Raw genomic sequence first — 24,746 nt, 5'->3', positions numbered from 1 at the left:
ACTACCAGTAAAATTAAGAATTGAAATTAAAAAAAATTGTTATTAATATATAAACTATAAATTCAATACCTAATATTCTATATTTATAAAATTTATAAAGGTGTTGTGAGTGCTTGGAATATGGAAAGGGAATACGGAAAATGTATATATCAATTAGCCCAAAAACCTTAGCTTATATACAAGAGCAAGTGGTCCGAATTGAAACCAATCCGATGGCTATCAAAATCCCACTACGCTAATATTAGTATACGGCATCATAGCCATACATTTAGCCCTCACATCATCCCCTCATATCAGAATAATGTGAAAACCATCAAAGTTCTCTTGTAGATGGGCTAGGATCTGGAGGAACGTCAGGAGGAGACATCGGTGGATTTGTAGGTGGTATTAATTATTTATGATCCTTTTGTATGAAGTGTTTCAACCGTTGCACATGCACAATCTTTAAAGGATCAGCCTGTTGAATGTTATGCCAAACCTTATAAACTTGTGGTCCAACTTGCCGCAATCCTTTCCACTGAGCAAGGAGCCCTTTAGATAAAGCATGTACCATAAGATGGGGAAAACTGATTAACACTAAATCATCCACTTTGTACTCCATAGGTGGACAATGATGGAAGTTGTAGTGCTGTTGTTATCCCACTTGTACGTGGCCTAAGTGTTTGGCAAACTCTATTCAGACAAGTGGAAGAATGTTCATTAAATATTGATCCCACAATCTAGCATTGGCAGCTTATGGCAATTGCAAAGGTAAACCCTGTTCCGTTGGTAATATTGGATCATGACCATATAGAAGTTTATATGGTGAAGCATTAATAAAACTTTGCACCCTTGTGACATATGCATACTGAAGAGATGGCAAATAACCATTCCAATCCAAATGCTGAAAATTCACATACTTCACGGTCATTCCTTTGAATGTCCGAATAAGCCATTTCACCAAACCGTCTGACTATGGATGATAAACACTCGTGAAAGTGTGGCATATCCCCAACCGAGACGTCAAAACATGAAACGCCTCAGCCATAAATAAGGGACCATTATCTGAAAGAATCTGCTCCGGACAAGAATTCTGGAACACCACTCGATTAAGGAGGAAGTATCCAACAGTAGTTGTAGAGGCACTAGCAAAAGCACCAACTTCCACCCAATGAGTCAAATAGTCAAAAGCAATAATAACAACTCATTGCCAATAATCGATCGTGGAAAAAATCCCATAAGATCAAACACCACTAACTCAAATGGACGGGAAATTGTAATTGACTCCAACCATCCTTCTGCAGCATGAAGGGGAGTATTACGAGCTTAGCACCAAAAGCAACTATGTACATACTGGATAACATCACGTTGCATCTTCGGCCAATAAAAAGACCTGCATAGCTTCTTGGTCACACGACAATGTCCCATATGCCTATCTAGAATAGGAGAATCATGGTAGACATGGAGAAATTATGGAATAAAGACGAAAGGCACCACCAACTGTAAAGGATCATCAGGATCTGTCCCCACAAAATAAAGAAGGCCGTCTTCAAGGCAATATTGAAAATGTAAATGCTGGAATGGCAAGTCATCAGCAAGTGATGTAAGATTCTTAAACCCATCTCGAAGCCTTTGAATCCATGGCTCAAGCTTTTGAGCTTCATGAACCTCATTAAGAGAAGGTAGATCTTGCTTTGCACTTTGTGAACACTAAACATCAAGTACAGCAACTACTGATAGCACAAAATCCTCGTCTAGAAAATCCATAGATGCCAGAACAACAGGCTTGTCAGAAACATGAGAAGAGAGTGGAGAAGGAAGAGGAGTTTGAGAAAGGGCATCAGCATCAGCCATAGAATTCTCTAGGCAATAAACAACATCAAAATCATATATATGAAGTTTTAAGTAACGTCTGAGAACCATATAGATATGCATGAAATTTCTTGAAACCCCAGACTATTGCTAAACACTCCTTCTCTATCGTGGAGTAATTCACCTCCGTTGGTTGTAATGTATAGCTTATATACATAATGGGATGGCGCTAACCAAACACACTCAGGCTCTTTTTCATCAACACACCACCAAGACTAATATCAGAGGCATCCACGGGCAAAATAAAAGGTCAAGTGTAGTCAAGATATGCCAAAACCGAAGGAGTCGTCAAGAGCTCTTTGAGATCCACGAACGCCCACTCACGATTTGAAGACCAGATGAAAGATGATGTTGATGACTTCAACAATGTTGCAACGGTGCAGTGCGATCAGAAAAATGATTCACAAAACGACCGAGATACTGCACTTTGCCCAGGAAGCGCTGCACATCATTCACACACTTTTGAGTAGGGAACTTTAGAACAGCCATAAGTTTGTCAAGATCAACTTGTAAACCCTCACGAGAAATATGATAAATTGTGTCCTTGGACCCAAACACGCACTTCGACCGCTTCAGCTTCAAACCAACATCCCATAGTTGATCTAACACTTTACAAACATCACGAATGTGCTCCTCCCATGTCCCCTCCGAGTGGATCAGGACATTATTAATGAAGTCAGCAGTCATCTTCGGCATATCATAAAGAACTTCGTCCATTATCAGCTGGAAAGTTGCTGGAGCATTGTTCAAACCAAACGGCATCACTAAGAACTTGTACAAACCAAATGGTGTACGAAAAACAATCTTAGGAATATTTTTACCATCGGTATTTGCCAGTACCTAGAAGCAAGATCTAGCTTGGTGAACCAATGAAACTTCACCCCAAACGATCCAAGAGATCAGTAGTGTGAGGAAGAGGGTACACAGTCGGGATCGTCACTTAATTTAATGGACAATAGTCAATGTAGAAATGGATACTCCTATCAGGCTTCGTCACAAGATGAGGTTCACATGCATAAGGACTCCGCGACTTCCGAATAACACCCTTCTTCAACATCTTCTTGACATTTGCATTTAAAATCTTGATCTCTTTGGGTGACCGGTGAAAAACAAGAACCTTGATTGGACAAGCATCCCTGGCTGGATTTGGATGATGGGTGGCAATCTTTGCCCCAGATGATAAGTCAAATTCAAAGAGATTAAAATACTCCTTCATGACCCGGTCAACCACTGGAGTACAAAGATTGTCGGAGGGATTGGAAAAGGGAAGAGTAGAATAAGATGGAAACATAGAAGGAAATAATGGGGGGACAAAGGTAATGGAAATAGAGGTAGAAGTAGAGGGACAAAGAGATACAAAAGTGAGAGGAATGGATGAAATATAAGGAAGTATAAAACAAAGGGAAGAAGCCTCAAAGTCACACTTAGCATGATTGCATTGCAATCAATTCATGCCAAGGATGAGGTCAAAAGTTTGACTCAACACCACTCGCAATAACTGCAACCCAAGCTCGATATCGCCCACATGCACAACCAAATCCGCCTCATCTCGTGTACATGCATGTGTACAGCTGTTGCCATAAAAAATGAAAACTGGCTCCGCTGCATAACACAAGTGTAGACAAAAAACGTGTGGCAACAGATTGAGTAATAGAAGATAAACTCAAACCTATATCAACCAACACAGAGAGGATAAAAGGAGACCTCTTGTTATAAAAATAAGTTTGGAAAGTAAATACTGAATGAACTGGTGCCTAGTGAACCTCTTGATGATACTCCCGAAAGAAAGATGGAGGGGTCACTGACTTATTCATGCAAGGTCCCTTTGTTACTCACAAGACTCCTTGTTTCCCAGATGTATTTCAGTGTTCAATCCTTCTATAGCAGCGGCACCAATAGGACGTTGTTGATGCCAAGGTTTCCACATAGGAAATGAAGGTTGCCAATCCGGAAAATGCCGACAACACCGATAAGTATGACCAAACTTCATCATACACCCAGCAGTGAACATCACGGCCACAACCACATCCTCGCCCTTGTCCTTGGACTCGAGCAGCAGCAACATTAACCTCCATTGGAACAGGACCATCGCCCATAGGAAGTGGAGCGGAAGAATGTGCAGCAAGAAGTGGAAGAGGCGACGTCTCATAACGTTGTGCCAAGTGAAGAGTATTGTCAAGGGTAGCTGGAGCAAGTGCATGCACGAGTCCGACAAGATCTTGATGAAGTGCTAGCCACAACATTCCTAACTTGATCTGCTCCGACATATTTGGCTCCGCACGAAGTAAGAGGCTTCATAGATGAATGCCAAATTGCATCACTGAATCAGATGGCCTTTGACAAATGATGTAATTGTTAGAAGGCATCATCACAATCGTCGGCATGTCCAAATGCGCATTTAAAGATGTCCAGGAGAACACTCTAATCCCCACGAGTGGCTGCACTTAAACCATTATGCCATTGCAGTGCCGTCCCTTGAAGACACATGGGAAACTCACGCAAATGTCAAGCATCATCCCAAGAATAATATGTGGCAATCACCGTGAAGTGATCAAACCAATGGTACACATCATCCTTATGATTCTTATGAAAGAACTCTAGCCAAATGCGAGGATTGGCACAAAGAGCAGGAGGAATTGTACCATATGCCATGAATGCTGCCATCAACTGAGTTTGGTTGTTCAATTGTAATCATATGGCATTAAGCAATTGCACCAACTACTGCTCTAGAATCAGAGGAGGAGACTGTTGCTTTGCCATGAAGATGAATGAAAAGGAAAGAGCAAAAGAAGGGAAATGAGAAAAAAAAAAACTAGAAGGAAAGGGAGATCTAGACAATGGAAAAGCTAGATTTAAACTAAAATCTTGAACAAAAAGAACAAAAGAAAGAAAATGGAAAAAGCTATATCTAGACGATGCAAAAGCTAAATTTAAACCTAAAATCCCAAATCCAAGCACTTCTCAGGGACAATGAAAGATGCCCCTCAACTCCACCAATGTGAGTGCTTGGAATATAGAAAGGGAATATAGAAAATGTGCATATCAATTAACCTAAAAACCCTAACTTATATACAGAAGTGAGTGTGTTGTAATTGCCCAATTAGTACATTAGTAGGGCAACTCTATCTATCAAATAAACATATACATAAAAATGAAAATTGTAAGATAGGCTAAGTGCCATCTTAATTATATTAACTGATTAGCACTTGCCCTAGATCTGCTGTCCTGTTAGCAAATACTATTTTGAATGTCATAGTTATAATACAAGATTTTCTAAGACTATTTTTTGGAATTGGAATTGGAGTATTTTAGACAAGCCTTTTATTTGTTCATTAGCCTTATATCAAGAATTTCTTTTAGTTGGAGCAAGAATCAAACTCAACAAGAAATTGGTGGAGGTAAAAATATTTAATATAAAACCTCCTTATATATTATGTTGATGGTGAAAGTAGGACTTGAAGGGAATAGCTATCCTTGGAGTGTGGTGTTTAATGCATAGTCCTATTAGTGATGTGCATCTTGATAAAGCTATATAAAGTTGATCATGAGTGAAAATTAGATGTGGCAAGCATATTCTGATTTGGTCAAATATCGGGCCTTGACATTTAAAGATTGTAAGGCAATACCCCAAATGCACTAGAAATTGTCTTCTAGACATTTTAAATTGAATTTCTATGTCTGAAGGGATGAGTGTGATTCAAGGGATGAAAGCTCATATACTTTTGGATTGGCCTAATACAATTTCACAATTTAAAACTGTTGGTAAGACATGTTTTTAAGGATGAGGCGTGTACCATTACATAATCTAGCCCATAGGCATATATTCCTTAATAGAATAAGGATAACACCTTCTTTAATTTATATGGTGGAAGATTAGGAGTAATGGAATTTAAGAATCACTTGGAAAATGTTCTGGGTGTTCAAGCTAACACTTTCATGAATATTTATGTCACCAGGCAAGGAAAAGACTATAATATTATTAATGGGAAAATTATCATCATTAAGTGGGGTAAGTATGACTCTGTTAGATGCAATATGAGGGTCTGAAATATTCTATATAGATGGGAAAACAAAATCAACAATAGAGAACATTATTATTTATGCGTAAGGTATTATGATAGATTTTGAAGGCAATATTGGTAAATTCAAGTAATTATCATCATTTCCAATTTGAAGAAGCCAATCAGCCCATAAGAGTTATTTTCAATTAATTTCATATTCCTTTTTAGTAGAAGTGTTCTAAAAAATTTTTATAACTGATTCATTTTTATTGAATTTGAAACAATTTGTGTTAGGAATAACTAGTAGTGTTTATCTAAAGTCACCACTTATAATAAAAAAAATTCCTCCAAAAGGTAATTCATTTTTTAATATCTTGCAATGCTAAATTAATGACAGAAAATATATGTGTGTGAACCATGCTAATTTCATCCCATATTAACACATATGCATTCTTAATTTTCTGGCTTGCTTCACTATAAACTGTAATAGCAGAAGTATAAATTTTATTTATTAGAATAAGAAGTTTGAAAGTCAATGCAATGTTTGACCATTATGTAGTAAATTGCTTGCAATACTTGTTAAGGCTATACTAACTATATTTTTGTTTAAAATTTAAAAAGGTATGTATAAAAGTGTTAATGAGAAAAGTTTTACTAGTACCACTAGGACCATTAATGAAAATATATTTGTTTTGCTTGGTTGTGTTGTTAATCTTGTTGAGGATATCATAATATATAATTTGTTATTCATCATTAAATTGAAGTAAATTTTGTTCTACATAATAATTAAACTGTGTCAAATTAATATGACTATTTGTACTAAAATTTGTATAAGATAAAGCCAATTTATAGTCTTGATTAGATTTTCTATATAGATTGAATTTGCTATTTCCTCATCACCTTCAATGAAATAAATATTATGAAAATTTTCTAAATGAACAGAAAGATGAATTATAGGCGTTGAATGGCCATGCATTTTATATTGAAAAAGTCTCTATATAACTTTTGGAGAATAAATATAATGGGTATTTAAAATGTTTAAAATTTCATCCTAATTTAAGCTATTATCATATTATTGAATTGATAAATGGATTTCAATAGTGGCATAGTTATAGCCTTGAAATAGATATTTAATACTTGCATATATCTCAAATTTATGTGAGCTTTATATTTTTTACAAAAATACTTGTTATAAGATACAACCCAATAGTTATCCATATGACAACCATTTTTAAAAATTGTAAGTTCGTTGTTTGGTTTATGATAATCTGGATATCCATTAATAAAAAGTATAGTTTCATAATTAAATTTTTTTGGAAAACATTTTGAGCAAGAACCATTTTCCATGCAAAGACTATTAAGATAAAAAAGTCCACACAGTCCATGCATCATATATGATGTAATTATTTTAAAGAGTTCAAACTTATTATAAGGATCTGATAATCTAACCATGATATATTGATTAATTGCATCATAATCTCATAATTTTTTTTATGTTCATTGCTCTTTTTGTGAGAGAAAGGAGTCAAACTTTTGAGTAGCAACACAAAAGGAAATCAAATGAAATCAAAGTGAGTAGTAGTATGTTGAGTGGTGGCAGTAGTGGTAGTGGCAGATTGGATTTCAATGGAAAGAGATATTATGGAAGAACTCCTTTTTTGGTGTTGGACAGAGAAGGAGAAATGAGGTGCTACTCAAATTTAGCAAAGGATACATATGTAAAGCAATATTGGAGAGATAATGATTGAGTTTGATTTTAAAAATTCTTTAAGTTTAATATGGAAAAATCTAAAAACCAAATCAAGAAGGTCTTCTAGACCCTTATTTGGATATAAATTTTCTATAATTTCTAGCTATTTAGGGTTGCAAGTGAAAATGAAAATATCAAGTTTTGAGTAGTGAGTAACAATTGTCATTGCATCTTTGATAATTTTGTTATATTACTCTAGGTCCACCACCAAAACTTGAAGGTAGTATAACAACTTTACTAGGGTTTATATTTTCATCTGAAACACGATTTACAACATAATCCATAAGACTAGTATATATTTCTACTCGTAATGGGTATAATAATAATATAGGTTATTACTCTCAACTTTGACATAGGCATGAGCAATATATTGTTGAGTAGGCTTGCCAACATGTAAGATTTGGTCAAAACCTAATTGTAGTGTGTCTCTTTTAGATAAGTAATATGCATAATATAAAAGTAATGTGGTTCAATGTCATCATGTATTCAAAGTATTTGTGTACCATCCTTTATCACGAAAAGGAAATATCAAAGGATAAACCAGAATCACAATTAACATCAAGTGTTGAAATCTTTCTAGAAAGATTTGCCATAGGATATATACAAATTTCATATCCATGTGGGAGTTCTCCATTCTCGCTAACAAAAACAATAGCAACATCATTTGTTTGTGGTATATTATAGTGTCGATGATTAGTTCTTTATTCCTTAGTAACATATAAACACCATGTAAAAGACAGTCTGTAATTGTTACTTCACAAAGTTCTTTTTGTTCTATTTCATACATCATTCTATAAGCTTGTGCATATGGATTAATATGATGAGGAGTGTATTAAGATGTAATAATAAATCTCAATCACAATTTGTATTAAATGGGTTTTGATGCCTTATATTTGTGGCTTCTTATGTATCTAGCATATAAAATTGCCCATAAGATGGATTCTGATTACCAAGAGAGTGTGATAACATGATATTATGTTAACTCTATCCATGAATTCTAAAGCAGTAAAGACCGTTATCCCTTAAAGTGTCAATGTTATCATCCATTGATACAAATGCAAGGGCACTATTGTAATGTCTAATTTAATTCTGAAATTAGAGCTTTTGTTTTTCTTTTAAAGTGTAAGTAAAGTATTTGGAAAAGGTAATATGGGTGGCAATATCACTTGACCATGCTGACCTCATAGTAACATTCTCATCTTTAAAATATAATGCATTAAAGAAAGCATAAATAGATGATAAGAAATCAATTTCAAAAGTTAAAATTTTTGAATATTTGTAAATAGTGTGACTTGCTAGTGTGGTATGTGAAGGTGGAGATGGTGTAGTGGATATTTCTTGATGTGTATATATTTCATTTTTATCTAAAGTAATTTGAAGTAGCTTAGGGTGTTTATCAGAATTATTAGTATTAAAATTCTTATAAAAATGATTGGTATTTCTTATAGTTCTAAGAAGAACTATAAGTAAAGCAGCTTTTTGAGTACAAAGCTAGAAAACTATAGTTTATGCAGGTTCATGTTTGTAAGCAAACTCAAATTTGCAAGAGAAATATGAAACAGGTTTTGGTATGTGATGGAGGTTAAGGATATAAAAAAACACAAACCTACTGCATGCTTGGTTCTATGTGCTTATTTAGGGTTTTCCAATTGCTTGTCAAAGAAGGTATGCCATAAACTAAGAAGAAAGACTAACATTTTACTACAAGTTGTTGTGATTTTTGGTAGTGCACTCAAGCCCAAAACCTAATCATGAGAGTTAGGGTTATTTGAAGCAAGATGTTGCAAATGTAACTTTGACAATTTTCTAGTTTCGGGTATGCATTGACAAGGACGTCTATCTTTTCTAGGGGGGTAGAATATCACATATATGACTTCAGGTATTGAAAAATACTTGTTAACTAGTCTTTACAGACACTCTCTCTTTACTACCATGATGACAGAAGGTTGGTATTGCTAATTCCCTTTATGGTCTCTGCTTAAGCTAGTTGACAAAATTGGTCATCACGTATGCATTTGATTAAATGAGCATAAAGATGGAATTCCTAAATGCTTTTAATCAAGTATACTTAACTTGGTTAAAAAAACTCATTCATTGACTTGCACTTATTAGTGTTGGAAACCCCCATGATATTGAGATTAGTCCCTCAATATCGTTACATGATATCTTATTGTGTCTGTCAGACACCTTCGCTATCATGTTTTATGTGTTGATTCTATTTCGGAACCATATACTATGGTAAGTATTTAGATCCATCTTAACAGGCATATCTATATAATGTAAAGAGTGTTCTAAACCCTATAGTGTTGTTTCTGCTCCTAAATTTGCTATTTAGCACCATTCCATATTTAATAAGTTTCACACTTGTTCTAAAGACTAACTCTTGGTAATAAAGGAGGCTAGAGGTGAAAGCCCAAAGTGTGTGTTCCTCACGGGGGGGGATATAAGGGTTCCAAATGTATAGTAGGGATAGTGGTTAAAATGTATATCTTACCATTTAAGACATTAGTTTAGCTCCCACTAGGTTGTGTCACTCTTTGTTTTGCGTATGGTTAAGAGTGTATTGAACCCTCATTTTGTAGTGTAACAAGCTTGGAGTTTGGCTCAAAATTTAAGTGCGCTACATAAGAGTTAAAAAATTATAACATGCAAAATATAGATTTGATCTAGCCCTTTTTGGTGATCGAGATTTCCATAGCATCGTGAAGTGTCAAGGTTTCTTGCTGCCTTAGCCACAACAGTGTTAGATTAGTCACTCTAGCTCATGAATCTCCAGTGCCGCCACAAAGCGACAATAAGAAATCATGAAATCGGTTCATCTGCTCAAGAAATCACTTGAGACCTTGGGCAAAGAGATGAAGAAGTAGCAAGAGATCATTGTATACTATAGCTCCAAACTCATTCCACTTCCATTCTCGCAATTGGCACCAAGCTGAGGCACTCTACAAAGTGCTCAATTCAAAGCAACTCTCGCCAGGGAGGATGATACAAAATGGAGTGAGGATGCATTGTCTCAACAATAACAAACTCCTCCTATAAATATGATTGGGGTTCTTGTGAATCTAGTGGCTTTTCGCCAAAAGCTCTTATAGGAGGAGATGTAAATTTTGAATAGCATAGAGTGTCACTAAAGAAAGAGATTTTGTGGCTATGGTAGAGGGAGCGAGTAAGAAGATAATGGCAGCCTTGCAATACCCCAAGTATGGCAAAGCTCTCAAGGTATGCCCCAAAATTCTTAGATGATTGAACCCTAAAAACATTGTGGAGATCCCTAGTTCTATTTCCTAAGAAAGACAAAGTTCTGGTCAAGATTGAAGCTATAGGAATCAATCCTGTGGATTGGAAGCTCTAGAGAATGCTCAAGGTCATCTATTCTATCAAATTGCCATACATACTATATAAGTATCCAAGTTTTTTTCTCTGGAGCTGGAGTTGAGATTCTTCATTCCTCTTGGCTCTTTTTATTTCCTTTTTTGTCTTTTTTATCTACATAGGCTCTGATATGAGTTGAGAAGGTGTGAGTTTTGGTCCCAGTGTCACTAGATTCTCACAAGGAGATAAAATTGTCTCTTGGCTCGATCTTAAGGTGATCTTTACTTCTTTTTTTTTCCTGTCTTGCTTGAGAACTTCAAACTTTAGTGGTTTTCATAGTGTGGTGGAGGATTTGCACAATATGCTATAGCTACAATAAAATATACAACCAAGAGGCCATCAGGAGTTTTGGCTGTCAAGGTTACAACTTTACCAGTGGCTAGGCTCATTGCTTATCAAATCCTTCGAGACTCCAATGGATTAAAATAAAGGATGGATCTACTACCTTTGGTGGTAAATAATTCCTATGTGATTTGCTTTCCAAAGAGAGATTCCAGCTCAAAGTTTCCCCCACACTCACTGATGAGCAAAAGGAGCTACAGAACTTGCAAAGCTGCATCAGGGAGATTTTGAGCTCCTTGTCAATGCATTCTCACATTTGATGGGTTCAAACACTCAAGCCATGAAGGATCTTGTGGAGATAACCAAAGTAGAGTTGGACTCACTAGAAGTGAAGCTGAAGTTTGGTGGAGAGTTCTACAAGAGACTTTGAGGTTGCATTCTAGCACCAAGTGGATACAATGGATCTTAGATACAATTACACAATAAGTTTATAGACAATATATTTTACAAATGGAAATAAAAGCACAATGTAGAACAGAAAATGAAAGTGCACAATTCTTTAATCAGCCTTGAATGCAATAACTTTTGGTGAACTTTGATTGGCACTCGTGGAGAATAAGAAGTGGCATATCGGTGGCTTCTTTGTCTCTAAAAGTTTGATTACTCTAGGCATCTGAGCAGAAGTGAACATTCTTAGAAATTGGCTAGAAGTAAGACCATATGTTTGGTCTATATAAGTGTTCTCCATGCAAATGTCTTAGGGGTGGCCACTATTTAGATAGAATTTGCCATGGACTTGCAAAGTTTAGAAAAATAATTAGTCATTCTTGCAATAGTGACACTAACCAATATCTCACATTTGTTTCTCAATCCCAAACTTTTTACAAATATGGCAGCCACAACAAACAAAGATTGCTCAAGATTTTTAAGGGATGAAGTGGCTATGCATCTATTGACAAAACATACATTATAAACCATTGAAAAACATCATGAAAGACATATCCTAAAGAAGTTCTTTCTATATATGGATGAGACAGAATGTAGCTACTTTTGTATGTGGTCCTAAGGCATATTATCAGGAATTTTCAAGACAATAGTAGAGGGTGCAATTTTGAATATATTTTTATCCTTAGTTCCTTGGAGATTGTAGAAAATATAACTTGGCATGTCCCTAGCAAATTATAATGATTTGAGCTCATAAAAAACATGGTCCATATCACCCAACACATGCACTTGATTTTGAAGTTCACAAAACAAATCCAATCAGAATATTACAAATACCTTATAAGTATTATCAGCTTTAAGATCATCAACAATGAACATGATGTTTGTAGCGTTGGGCATTTAATCCACATCAATGATTGCCACAACAACTATTGTAGAAGTATAAGCAAAAGCATCCCTTACAAATTGACTCAATGGAACAAGATCTGATGGCTTGACAAAGTCAAACACTGGAGGAGCCTTCTCTAACCATGCTCAAACATGTAGTGTTGAATACACAGTTAGTTAGATGGCTTGAAAAGGTGCTTGTATTTATCAACAGTGTTGGCTGCCATCAAAGTTGTTACAAGGTGCATACTATAGCTATCAGTGAAATTGATATTGAGGAACCTTGATGTTGATGCTATACTTGTTGAGTGGACTTCGTGTTAGAAATCATAACTTTTATATCAAAATAATACATATATAAAAAGCAGCTCACCACCTGAATGAAGTTGTAGATCACACATACATATTGTGTTTCCTCAGAGGAAGCTATTAAATTCCAAACGCTAGAGTTTAGAATGCTATATAATTTGCACATAGCTAAAAAATCCCTTTACAAACCTATATTTTAAAAATAAACATTCTAAAATTGAGTACCTCCTACAATCCCACAAGGCACTTGGCTAGAAGTCTATCTCTGAATGCCTGGATTTAGTCATAAAGAAGGTTTAAGAAGCAAAGAAGCCAAGTGTCAATACCTACTAAAATAACAAAAGGGACTTTGAAGATCTAATAGCTATTTGAAGTCTTCTTGCACACCTATTCTTCAAGCGGTAAAGCATCTTATTGGAATAGACTAAGTACCTGAAGCACTAAACTATGCAAGGTGCTCAGATCCTAGAAAAGAAAGTGATTAGATTCTACTCTATCAAGATACTCTCTTCACTCATCTCTACATCACTTAGAACTTTGATGCTACGAAGAGATATTGTCTGGCAATGATGTGGTTAAAGAAATAACCCTTTTACCATTTAACCCCCCCCCCCCAAGGAAAGAAGTGAGAACTTCTACTAAAAGGATGGAAGAGAGTCAAGCATGGCAAACTTAACATGCCCATCCACAAATTCCTAGGCATCCATCTTTGGTGTTGGGTGGCTGTTGACCACCCCCATGGCAGTGTTGGTTGCCTCCTCTCCTACTTCTCCACAAACCTTGGAGCTCTTATGTTAGGTGCCAGTTTTGACCACGTGGTCCATGTCAGTCAAAGAGAGGCTCAAGGGTAGGGCTCACAATGGAGCAATGGTGCAGTGGAGCTTTTGAGGTAGCTCAAGGGTGGTTGGATGGTGAGGAACCTCAAGAGGTGGCAAAGCATAGCCTAGGGTGGCTAGATCTTTGTCTTTTTGCACCGGATCATAAGATTGGTATCAGAGTGTAGCACACCTTATCTCTCTCCCCTTAAGCCAACTGGAAAAGGGGCAATTGCTTGATGAGAGAGCCCTTAGTGGCTATTTTATCCCCATTTATCCCCCAAGGTTCCAAGGATCCACGGTGACAGTATATCCAAATCTCATCCCATGATCACATGCGCTACACTCACCCCCCCTTCAGAGATGTTAATGTCCTCATTGACTATTGACTAGCAACCCCTACTGAGCCAAGGGGAACCAGCACCTCCATTTCCGCACTCAATCTACCAATCCTTCCATTGTGTAGACCAGCTATTCCATGTGAGGCAACTAGTCATCCACCCGTACCTCAGTCCCACGGTGGATACCTTCGTCCGTGGATACACCACACAAGAGGAAGGACGTATGCATGGATGCCCAATACGTACGATTTCAAATTTAGGGGTAGGAATATACCTTGCTCAAGGGTATATTATACTTTTAAGTAGCCACTAATCAATGGGAATCGAACCCGTGCCATTTGCTCTGATACCAACTGTAGCGCACCTTATCTCTCTCCCCTTAAGCCAACTGGAAAAGGGGCAATTGCTTGATGAGAGAGCCCTTAGTGGCTATTTTATCCCCATTTATCCCCCAAGGTTCCAAGGATCCACGGTGACAGTATATCCAAATCTCATCCCATGATCACATGCGCTACACAGAGGGAGGTTGGTTGTGATGGCCAACTAAGCTGAACACTAGAATCCTATTATCGATGGCGAAGCTGCAGAGATTTGGACCATTCAAGATGTGGTTCATGAGTTGTGAGCCCTTAATCGAAATCAGCAAGAGATGCAAGACGAGATACATAGCATGATGGATACCATGTGTGGGCGTATTGAGGCACTTGAGGCTGGACGTGGTAGCGCTCTAAGTAAGCCTCCTTTGGTAGATCGACCCAAGATTCTAACCTTTTCCAGTGATGGTGGTGTGGACGAGTGTCTTGCTTGGCTAGCCAATATGAAGAAGTTCTTGGCTACTAGGGGAACTCCAGATGCAAATACTCGGTTGACGATGGAGGTATTTGGGCTTTATCTTCATGAGTTTGTGGAGAGTTTCTTGGATGATATTTTTATTTTCAACAAGAATATAGAGGAGCATAAAATGCATTTACACAAGGTTTTTTTGTTACTCTGAAACAATAAACTTTATGTGAAGAAGAGCAAATATGAGTTTGCAAAGTTGGAGATGGTAGGCCATATTGTGACATCTAAGGGTGTCAAGATGGATCCAAGGAAGGTGGTTGTGGTGGAAAATTGGCCTACACCAAATATAGTGGTTGAGTTGTGTAGTTTTCTTGGTATGGCTAGTTACTACCGATGTTTCCAGCATAAGTTTCCAGAGGTGGCTATTCCTTTGACACGGTTGTTACGCAAAAATGTGTCATTCGAGTGGAAGATACCACATGATTGTTGAGTGAGACTCCAGTGCTTCACATTGCTGATCCATTGAAACCTTACGAGGTGACATGCAATACGAGTGGTTATGCACTAGGAGGAGTTCTCATGCAAGAGGGACAGCCTATTGCATATGAAAGTCAAACTTTGAATTCCGCGGAGTAATGCTATTCCACATATGAGTAAGAGTTACTCTTTATTGTTCATGCTTTGTGGACGTGGCAACACTATCTTTATGGTGTAGTGTTTGTGGTGTTAACAGATCACAAACCACTTGTGTATCTTTTCACACATAAGGAGTTGAACACTACGCAAGCTTGTTGGATAGTCAAACTCATGGAGTTTAGGGAGTTTCCTATTGAGCATCGTCCGGGAAAATCAAATGTGGTGGTAAATGCTTTATCTCGTGTTCGTCATGTGACAATGTTATAAACCATTTTGTTATTATTTGAGTAAGGTGGTCAGCAAGTTTGGGCAGTTGGTTGAGTGTGCTCAGGCTCAGGATGCTGAGGTGGCCTCTTTGTGAGACCAGATGGAAGCCCCTTTCTCATTGGTGGATGGGATTATCTACTACAATGGCTATGTATATTTGCTACAGGTGGATGCGTTAATTACTCAAGTTTTATTCCACTATCATGATCGTCAAGATGCTGGTCATTTTGGGGGGAAGAAGATGCATGAGTTGATTAAGCACAATTTTTATTAGAGGAATGAAACTCTTTAATGGAGATCATCCTCAGACAGATGGGCAAACCAAGCGTGTGAATCAGATGGAGGATATGTTATGTTGTAACATTGGTCAAAGGCAAGGACAGTAAGATCTATATCTTCCGTTCATGCAATTTTCTTACAACAATACAAGCTAAGTCCTTACTTTGCCATGTTTGGAAGGCATCCTTGAACAACAGTGGAGTTGGGATTGCATTTGAGTAAGGATGTTCAAGATAAGTTTGATTCTGAGGTGACTAATCTGGCCACAGAACTTGATAAGATTCTAGTGGTGTGCAAATGGAATTTACAGGTAGCTCAGGATAGAGTGGAGAAGTTTGCTAATGAGCATCGCCAATTCCAGGAATATAAGGTGGGTGATCTCATCTTCGTGCAAATGATCTTTCCGTCAAGTGAGTGCAAAACACCTTAGTGCCTTTATGGACGTGATAAACTTTCCCATCGATATGCTAGTTCATATGAAGTGCTAGAGTGCATTGGTAAAGTAACTTATTGTGTGCAGCTACCAACTAGGGTGAAAATTCATCCAATATTTTATGTTAGCCAGTTGAAAGGTGTTCTATCTTGGAGTGACTGGCCCAATGCCTCCTTGATGTATACGGTTGTGGAAGATGGACTAGAAGCTTGAGCAGGGTTCCTCAGAAAGGGTGATCACCGGTACAACTTGTCCTTGGGACAAGGACTTTGTTGGGGGGTGTGAGACATAAAATCCCTAGGCCCCAAAGTAGAGCTGAAAGGGTGCCACGTGGTAGTGGCCGAAGCAAAAATCAAACGAGTGTAACACGTTTGGACTAAAAGCTCCGACTTGAAAGGTCGAGAGCAGGAATGGAACTCCCAACAAAGTGCTCGAGGAATGAGCATGAAGCGAGCAATAAGCGAGGCTCTAAAAAGGGACCCAAAAGGACCAACACATGACACGTGGAAGTGTCCAAGATGGACCCAAGATGGAGTTCGAGATAGAGTCCGAAATGGATCCAAGATGGAGTCTGAGATAGACCCAAGATGGAGTCTGAGGTGGAGTCCGAGATGGACCCGAGAAGGACCTGAAATGGAGTCCGAAATGGACCCGAGATGGAGTTTGAGATAGAGTCCGAGATGGACCTGAGATGGAGTCTGAGATGGACCCAAGATGGAGTCCGAGATGGAGTCCGAGATGGACCCGAGATGGAGTTCAAGATGGACCCCAAATGGAGTCTGAGATGGACCGAGACAGAGTCTGAGATGGAGTTCGAGATGGACCCGAGATGGAATCCGAGGTCGAGACCGAGACTAGGACCGAGACCGGGACCGAGACCGAGACCAAGACCGAGATTGGGACCGAGACCGAGACCGAGCCCGAGCCCGAGCCCGAGTCTGATTTCGAGTTCGAGTCCGAGTTTGAGTCCGAGTTCGAGTCCGAGTTCGAGTCTGAGAGGGTGAAAGCCCAAAGCGTTTGTCTCCCAGACCCTGGGGGGTTTGATGAGCTCCAAAAGTATAGTAAGGGGGAGGACTGCAATGGAGCCAGTTTGGCCAGGAAAGGCCAGTTTGGCCCAAGAAGGCTGTACCCAGTGTTGGGTGATGAGTTGCCCATTGAGAAGTCCAAGACTAGAGTGAATACAAATCGACAAATGGGGTTGCTTGGTGAAGTGTTCAAGAGCCGCCTCTAATTTCCCCGGAAGATCGACTGGCCGATGCTCCCAGTCCAAGTGTGGGTGGCACTACCTACTTGGATACCAAGCGTGGCTCAATGGAACCTCGCTCTAAGCCCATGCCTAGAGCACCCAAAGGCAGAAGGCGGGGAGAGTACCCACGAGGCCCGTATAGGGCCACGGTGTTCCGAAATGTTGTCCCAAAATCCTAGACTATGAAAAGGAAGAGGAGTAACCCTCTGGTGTGGTGACCAAGGACATAGTCAGATGGTGAGGAAGTCCTAGAGGACCGTGGGACTTAATGGTCGGGCCTGTGGGCCTCGATCCAGTGGCAGTGTTGGCAAACACGGCTATGGACAGAAAGAAACTTGGTAGGGACCGGAAAAAGGATATTGGGGAAGGCTATTCCCCATGTCTATGGACATCCTAAGGATGCTAAGGAGTGGATCTGGGATGATCACTTGTGGAAAGGGGCATGGCCTTAGCGTAACAGGCTGATATGTTGATGGTACCTTGGGGTGTCGGTCATGGGATCGGACACGTGGAGCACTTGGACCAAATGCAATGGTTGAGTGGTATGGATATCATTCTTGGGGCTAGCAAGTCCCTAAGTCCAGAATAGAACTTACAGAGGTTGTGAGTAAGACTCCTTCAAGTGGTCGAAGGTGTGGTTAAGTGATTAAAGTAAAATGGAAAATTTAGTCGCTTACAGGGGGAAGAATTGTTAGGCACCAGCTTTGACCACATGGTCAACATCAATCAAAGGGAGGCTCAATGGTATATTAAGGCATGTTAGGGTAAGGGACTTAACCTACCTTAGGGCTCACAGTGGAGCAGCGGTGCAGTGGAGCTTTTAAGGTAGCTTGGGGGTGGTTGGGTGGTGAGGAACCTCAAGAGGTGGTATAGCATAGTCTAGGGTAGTTAGATCTTTGTCTCTTTGCACCTCTCCATCTTTAGTGCTAGGTGGCCATTGACCACCACAAATATCTTCGTGCCACAAAGATCCCACAAAGATCTTTATTGCTGCCTCTCTATTGATGATTGCCTTTTCTTAGTGAGGAAGAAAAACTTGTCTGAAGAAACTCCCAGTGATTGTCAAGCTCCCCACTTGCATTCCCAAACCCTGAATCCCTAAGCTGTATTTTAAGCACATAGCCTCCTCCTCCACATGGCTCTAATGCCATTGCCAGCCTTGCCACTCATGATCCCCTCTCCTTGTCACTACTGGTCACTAGCAAGCTTGCTTCTCCACAAAACCTAGAGCTCATGGGCATCCACCTCTACTGCTGGGTGGTGCCTCCTCTCCCACTTCCCTTGGAAACTTTGCAGCTGGGAAGAGCTGCGGTAAAAGGAGAGTTTTTTTTTCCCTCCTGGGCTATGCAAACAGAGATATGTCACTCACCCCTCCTCCCTTGCCCCAGGCCATGCCGCACACCCACTGGCCAGCCTAAACCTCGCAAAAATGTTTCAGAAGGACATGCAGTAAGAAACTGATATTTACCAGGTTACTCTGCATCCAATGGTGCCAATTCGCCAAATCTAGGAGCCCACAAAGTTTGGCAATTGCTCCTTATAGTAGTAGGTTAATTATTATTTTATTTCGATTTTGTCCTTTATTATTATATTACTATTTGATGTTTTAAAATATTAGTCCTCAACTAGCTTTCATACATGGCAAATGCAATCTAGAAACTCTTATTAGAAGGACATTATAAAACATACTCAAGGCATTTAAATATATTTAAAATTGCAAACAAGCAAAATTAATCTAAAATAAGTTTGAAGAAACTATTTTCATAGCAGATATGCTAATCTATCAAACAAATCAAAACGTAGGTATTTCTAGCAATGTTTAACAAAGTAAGTATTTTAAATAAAAGTCAATAAAAATATTTAAAATATATAATCAGATGAGCCACCTTAATACTTGTCAGGAGCTATGCCTCTATTCAAGCTATTGGAGAGCAATACATAAGACACGCCTTGAGATGGATCTATCTTCGAGATGTGCTGTGCCGCTCGCCATGCCCTTCCCAAATCCTTGTGCGTCTCAGACGCACTGAGAAGACTCGACCAGGTTGCAACATCGGGCAAGAAAGGCATTGCATGGAGAAGCTCCTCGGCCTCATGCAAGCAATTTGATCGCCCAAGAACATCAACAATGCACGAGAAGTGCTCCACCCATGGCACAAGATTGTAATCTGCCACCATGGATTGGAAGCACCACTGCGAGATTTCAACCAGGCCCGAGTGGCTACACCCGTTGAGAATGGAGATGAACGCGTTCTCATCGCACTTGATCCCCTCCACCGCCATAGCCGCGAGCGTTTGCATCGCCTCGCAGCAATGCCCAGCGTGGGCATATGCCGCGAGCATCACAGTCCATGCCACAGCATCGCGATTAGACATGCCATCAAAAATATATTTCGATAGCTCTACTTCGCCTGCATGTGCGTAGCATGAGAGCATAGCAGTAAGCGCTACTATATCAATCTCTGGCATCCTCAAAAAGAGATCTTTCGAACTTTCTAAATGCCCGCAATCGGCAAATGCTACAAGAAGTGAAGTTAGACACTTGAGTGTGTGTTGAGGCATTTTGTTCAGCGTCTCAATGCTTTTCTCCATTAGCCCTAAATCGAAATAGCAGTTGACGAGTCCCGTCCACGTCACAATATCTCTTTGTTTCATTCCATCAAACGCAGCCTTTGCTGCACCAACTTGCCCGTTGTACGCAAATGCCACGATCATAGCATTCCACGTCACCACATTTCGCTGCGGAATCCTGGAGAAAATCTCCACCGCTTGCTCCTGCTGTCCATTCTGGGAGAATGCTAGAATCATGGCCGTCCATGAGAAGACAGTCCTTTCCGGCATCCCATGGAACATGACCCTCGCCTCTTCCAGATTCCCTACCAGAATGAGTCCGGCTATGGCGGCATTCCACGACGGGGAATCCCAGCCGGGCATTCGATGGAAGACGTCCGTAGCGGCTTTGATCTGGTCCGTCGATCCCGCCATCCCAGCCAAGATCGACGTCCAGGAAACAAGGTCGCGTTCCGGCATGGAATCAAACAGGCTCTTGGCTTGGAAAAGATGCCCAGATTGGGCATATGCCGTAACGATGCTCGACCAAGATCGGACGGTCGTGCTGGGCATTTTTATGAAAATGTTGGCTGCCTCATCACAGAATCCATGCTGTGTGTACGTGGCGCTCAGGGCATTCCATGAAATCTCGTTTCTCTGTGGCATTTCAATGAAGAGTTTTCGAGCTTCCTGGAGATACCCATTGTGGGTATAAGCCGTGAGGAGGGTGTTCCACGCGTAGAGATTTGGAAATGGGAGGGTGGCGAAAACTTCCTGGGCGTCGCAGACGCTGCCACACTTTCCATACATATCTATGATCCCGCACGCTAGAAAACTGTTGGTTTTGAGATCGCTGGCTGCGAGAATTTGGGAGTGGACTCTTTTGCCAGTGGGAAGATCTCGAGCTTTGGTGACGCGTTTTAGCAAATCTGAATAGAAATCCACGTGTGGATTTCGTCCCATGGATCCCTACCAATAGACCCATCACACTTGAAAATAACTATGAAGTCTGGAGTAAATTATCATAAAACCAAACTTTGCAATTTAAAAGCCTCCTCGTTTCTGGAGGTAAATCCTCACAACATTCCTTGGCGTCTTGGGCTTGTTTTTAATCGCACCTTTGACAGCCTGCACAAAACTTATGTTTTATCTCCAAGATATTTTTTTTCTTTTTGGTAGCTTACCACTTGCATCAACTTTTCAAATGTGTCCTGACCATTGTTCTCGATGAATTTTATTGCAGCTTCTTGGGTTCTTGGCTTCATCATGTCCAGTGTGGCTTGCTCCAAATTCTCCCATCTCACTTCATCCTTGAGCTCTTCGCCTAAACGATTTCTTCCACAAATGTGTTTGAGATAAATGAATCTTGCGCCTTGGAAAGGAGGGAACAATAGCCAGCAACAAGCTACAAACTTTATCATTTCTAGCAATGGGACTGGCAACCTTGGAAAATAAAAATTCAAAAGATAAACGAAAAGTTATAAATGCTAGCTTAGCTTGCTCGTACCAGGGAAAGTTTAGAGTGAGCACTGTTTGCACAAAACTTAGAGATGAGTACAAGGACCAATACGTGAGCCATGGATGATCGTCTTCTTGGAAAGGGCTCTCAAGTGCTTGAAGAGAAGCATACCTGAATGCATCAAAGCAATCACTCAAAGCAATGTTTTTGAGAGGATTCGTTCAACTTACGCAGGATAAACTAGAGTGATGGAGGGCCTGATCTTGACAAGAAAGTTAGATAAGCTATATGTGCACCAGATTTGGAATACCTGACTAGTGGTTGAAGTTGTGTCAAGAACATTCCAATGAAGCTCATGATCTTGGTTGTGCTGGCTCTCCTCCTGCAACACATCGCTTTGCTCAACAAGACACTGAAAGGTTGAAAGAAGTGAATTGGATAGCATCTTGCGTCTGGACAATAACTTAGCTTCAAAGTACCAAGGAGTGCTATTTGTGTTTGGTATTATTAATAATATTAAGTATTATATTATTTGGTTTCACTTTAGCGATAGGTGTGAGAGAAGAACTCTTCCAGAAACAGTGACACTCCACCTGCTTGTTGCGTTGCTGTTTTGGGTGGCCAGCCAAAAATAGTTTTACAAAATCAGGGAATATTTAGAAGGCTAGAAAGGGAAGCAATTAATTCCTGCCAAAGGGCATCTCACTTCAGCGACACTTCTAAACATTTGCAAAATCATCAGAGATATCTTCTCACTTCTATGTTAGTTGAGAGATGATTGATTGAGGCCTTTGGCTTGTGAAGAGAAAAATAAAATAAACATTCTGGCTTCCATGTGCATCATGTTCAGCTTGCCAGGAGGTACTTTAGTTACACCTACTGGAGGAAAAAAAGAGAAGGAATATCTTATAATAGTGTGCAATATCTATGGTTTTTGTTGAGTTGTTCCTTTCCTCCATGATCCATTTCTAACGAATCTTTTCTTAAAAACACTATTACAGAAGAATAATATCGATAAATTAATTCCATTGCATATCTTCCAAGTCACACCATAAAAAAAAGACTGTTTTTTTTTCTTAAGGCTGTAGAATGGCAGGCTCACACCAAGAAATGGATCCCACGCAAACCCTGCACTTGCCAATCCCAGAAAGCATCATACAAAGTGTTTCCTTCACGCTCAAAAAATTGTCATGCTGGTTTTGGATTGAAATTCTTTTGGAGTGACTAATTAGGATAACTTCTGCCAATTGCCACATGCATCCCTGTCATGGAAGTCTTGATCCCTTCAGCCTAAACATCAGAAAGAATAAATGTAGGCTAGATAGAAACTTTAAGAAAGAAAAGCAAAGAAGGATTTCCATCCAAGCATGGCTATTCCAGTTATTTAAGCTACACATTCACACGCACCTAGGTATTGAGCAAGAAGTTTTCTTTCTAGCAGCTTACTAGCATTGATCTGTTCTCTGGTTGTTTTGGAAAGGTTTCTTTCTTCCAAGTTTTTCTCCTCCAATGGCTCAGCAGAAGAGGCCTGCGCTCTGGAGAACACAGCCCAAAGTGATCACGTCTCAAAGAACAGCTTCTTTTTCTTCTTCTTCTTCTTCTCCAGCTCTCAAAAGGCCTCCGATGCTACTGCTCAAAAAGTCCGACCACATCTCGTCCGAGAACATCGTTCCCAAAAGTCCGGAGCAGGATCAAGCCGGAGGATCATTGTTCAATAAAATCAAGAGCTCGCCCAAGAAGAAGAAGGCCAAGAAACTCTCGCCCACGAGTCCAACCATCAGTATCCTCGTCGAGAGGCAGCATTTCGTGGATAGAGCTCCTTCTTTGCGGGAATTGCAAGCACAAAGAAAGGCAAAGATATCACACTATGGTCGACGTATCGGCTCCGCCAAGTCCGTTCCGGAAAAGCCCCTCTTCTCTCCACCGCCAGCTTCGAAGAAGAGATGTGGATGGATCACTCCACAGAGCGGTACGAATCTCTCAAAGAATATTTTCCTCCCAAGTAACAAGTTTCTTTTGTGTGAAGATCCAGTCAATGTTGCTTACCATGACCATGAATGGGGAGTTCCTGTTCATAATGACAAGTAAGAACCATTTTTATTTCTATTTTTTTAAATGTGACTTATTTAAATTGCTTCCAGGCTGCTGTTTGAGCTGCTCACACTTGCTAGTGCACAATCTGAGCTTAGTTGGTCTGGTATATTGGCAAAACGTGATCTCTACAGGTAGAAATCAAACTATAAGTTAATATTGTATTTCAGTATTAAATTTGATCTATTCTTTGTAGAACTGCATTCTCCGGGTTTGATCCATCAATCCTTTCAACTTACGATGCAGCACGGATAGCAGAAACCCGATCAAGTGTTGACATTCTCCAGCAAGATGGCAAAGTGGAGAGTGTGATTGAGAATGCAAGGAGGGTTCTCCAAATCTCCCATGAGTTTGGCAGCTTTGATCAATACATATGGAGCTTTGTAAACAACAAGCCAATTGTAACAAGTTTTCGGATGTCGTCCCAAGTTCCCATCAAGAGCTCAAGGTCAGAGGTAATGAGCAAAGATTTAATCCAGAAAGGATTCCGAGGTGTGGCTCCAGCGATTATCTACTCTTTCATGCAAGCATCTGGGCTGACAAATGATCATATTGTGCATTGCTTTCGCCACAAAGAAGTTCATTCACACCACTCCAACTCAATGCTACACTCAATTTGACCTTTAAGAAAGTCTTTAACTTAATATTGACATGTTGGGTATGTAAGATTTTCTAGTATATAGAATATTGTATATTATATAAAACAAATGTGAATCATATAATGATTTGGCTAGTATTTTCAGCTGTTATAATCACTTTTTAGAAAAAAAAATCTTTAAATGAATTCAGCTTGTTATTCTCAAGCCATATGACCTTTTGATGATGAGGGAGCATTCTTTTTTCACTTTGCATTTTAAAAATCCACCTTTAAAACATATTTTAATTCTTGTCATATAATTGGATAAGGGATTTTTATCTTGTGAATGTATTATTTATATTATATAAGGGT

General features: G+C 39.5%; 3 protein-coding genes across 3 annotated transcripts; 1 reads left to right on the top strand and 2 right to left on the bottom strand.

The window, feature by feature from the left end:
- Nucleotides 1-19,584: 19,584 nt before the first annotated feature.
- On the bottom strand, nt 19,585-21,210 carry LOC9656431 (pentatricopeptide repeat-containing protein At4g02750). The gene has a single exon (XM_002977622.2). It carries the CDS (start codon nt 21,208-21,210, stop codon nt 19,585-19,587), a length of 1,626 nt encoding a protein of 541 aa, XP_002977668.2.
- A 56-nt stretch (nt 21,211-21,266) lies between these two features.
- LOC9657178 (protein HVA22) lies at nt 21,267-22,130 on the bottom strand. The gene is made up of 5 exons (XM_024682783.1): nt 22,017-22,130; nt 21,937-21,963; nt 21,755-21,877; nt 21,432-21,690; nt 21,267-21,375 (listed from the first exon to the last, which is right to left on the bottom strand). Exons 1-5 carry the CDS (start codon nt 22,097-22,099, stop codon nt 21,292-21,294), a joined length of 576 nt encoding a protein of 191 aa, XP_024538551.1. The 5' UTR covers nt 22,100-22,130; the 3' UTR covers nt 21,267-21,291.
- Nucleotides 22,131-23,109: 979 nt separating this feature from the next.
- Nucleotides 23,110-24,485, top strand: LOC9656430 (DNA-3-methyladenine glycosylase 1). Its single transcript, XM_002977788.2, has 4 exons — nt 23,110-23,675; nt 23,733-23,790; nt 23,848-23,931; nt 23,994-24,485. Exons 1-4 carry the CDS (start codon nt 23,216-23,218, stop codon nt 24,415-24,417), a joined length of 1,026 nt encoding a protein of 341 aa, XP_002977834.2. The 5' UTR covers nt 23,110-23,215; the 3' UTR covers nt 24,418-24,485.
- The last annotated feature ends 261 nt before the right edge of the window (nt 24,486-24,746 follow it).

The sequence above is a fragment of the Selaginella moellendorffii genome, unplaced genomic scaffold (assembly GCF_000143415.4).
Source record: "Selaginella moellendorffii unplaced genomic scaffold, v1.0 SELMOscaffold_35, whole genome shotgun sequence".
Classification (NCBI taxonomy): Eukaryota; Viridiplantae; Streptophyta; class Lycopodiopsida; order Selaginellales; family Selaginellaceae; genus Selaginella; species Selaginella moellendorffii.
The sequence above is the reverse complement of the archived record's forward strand: the minus strand, read 5'-3'. Positions and strand labels throughout refer to the sequence as shown.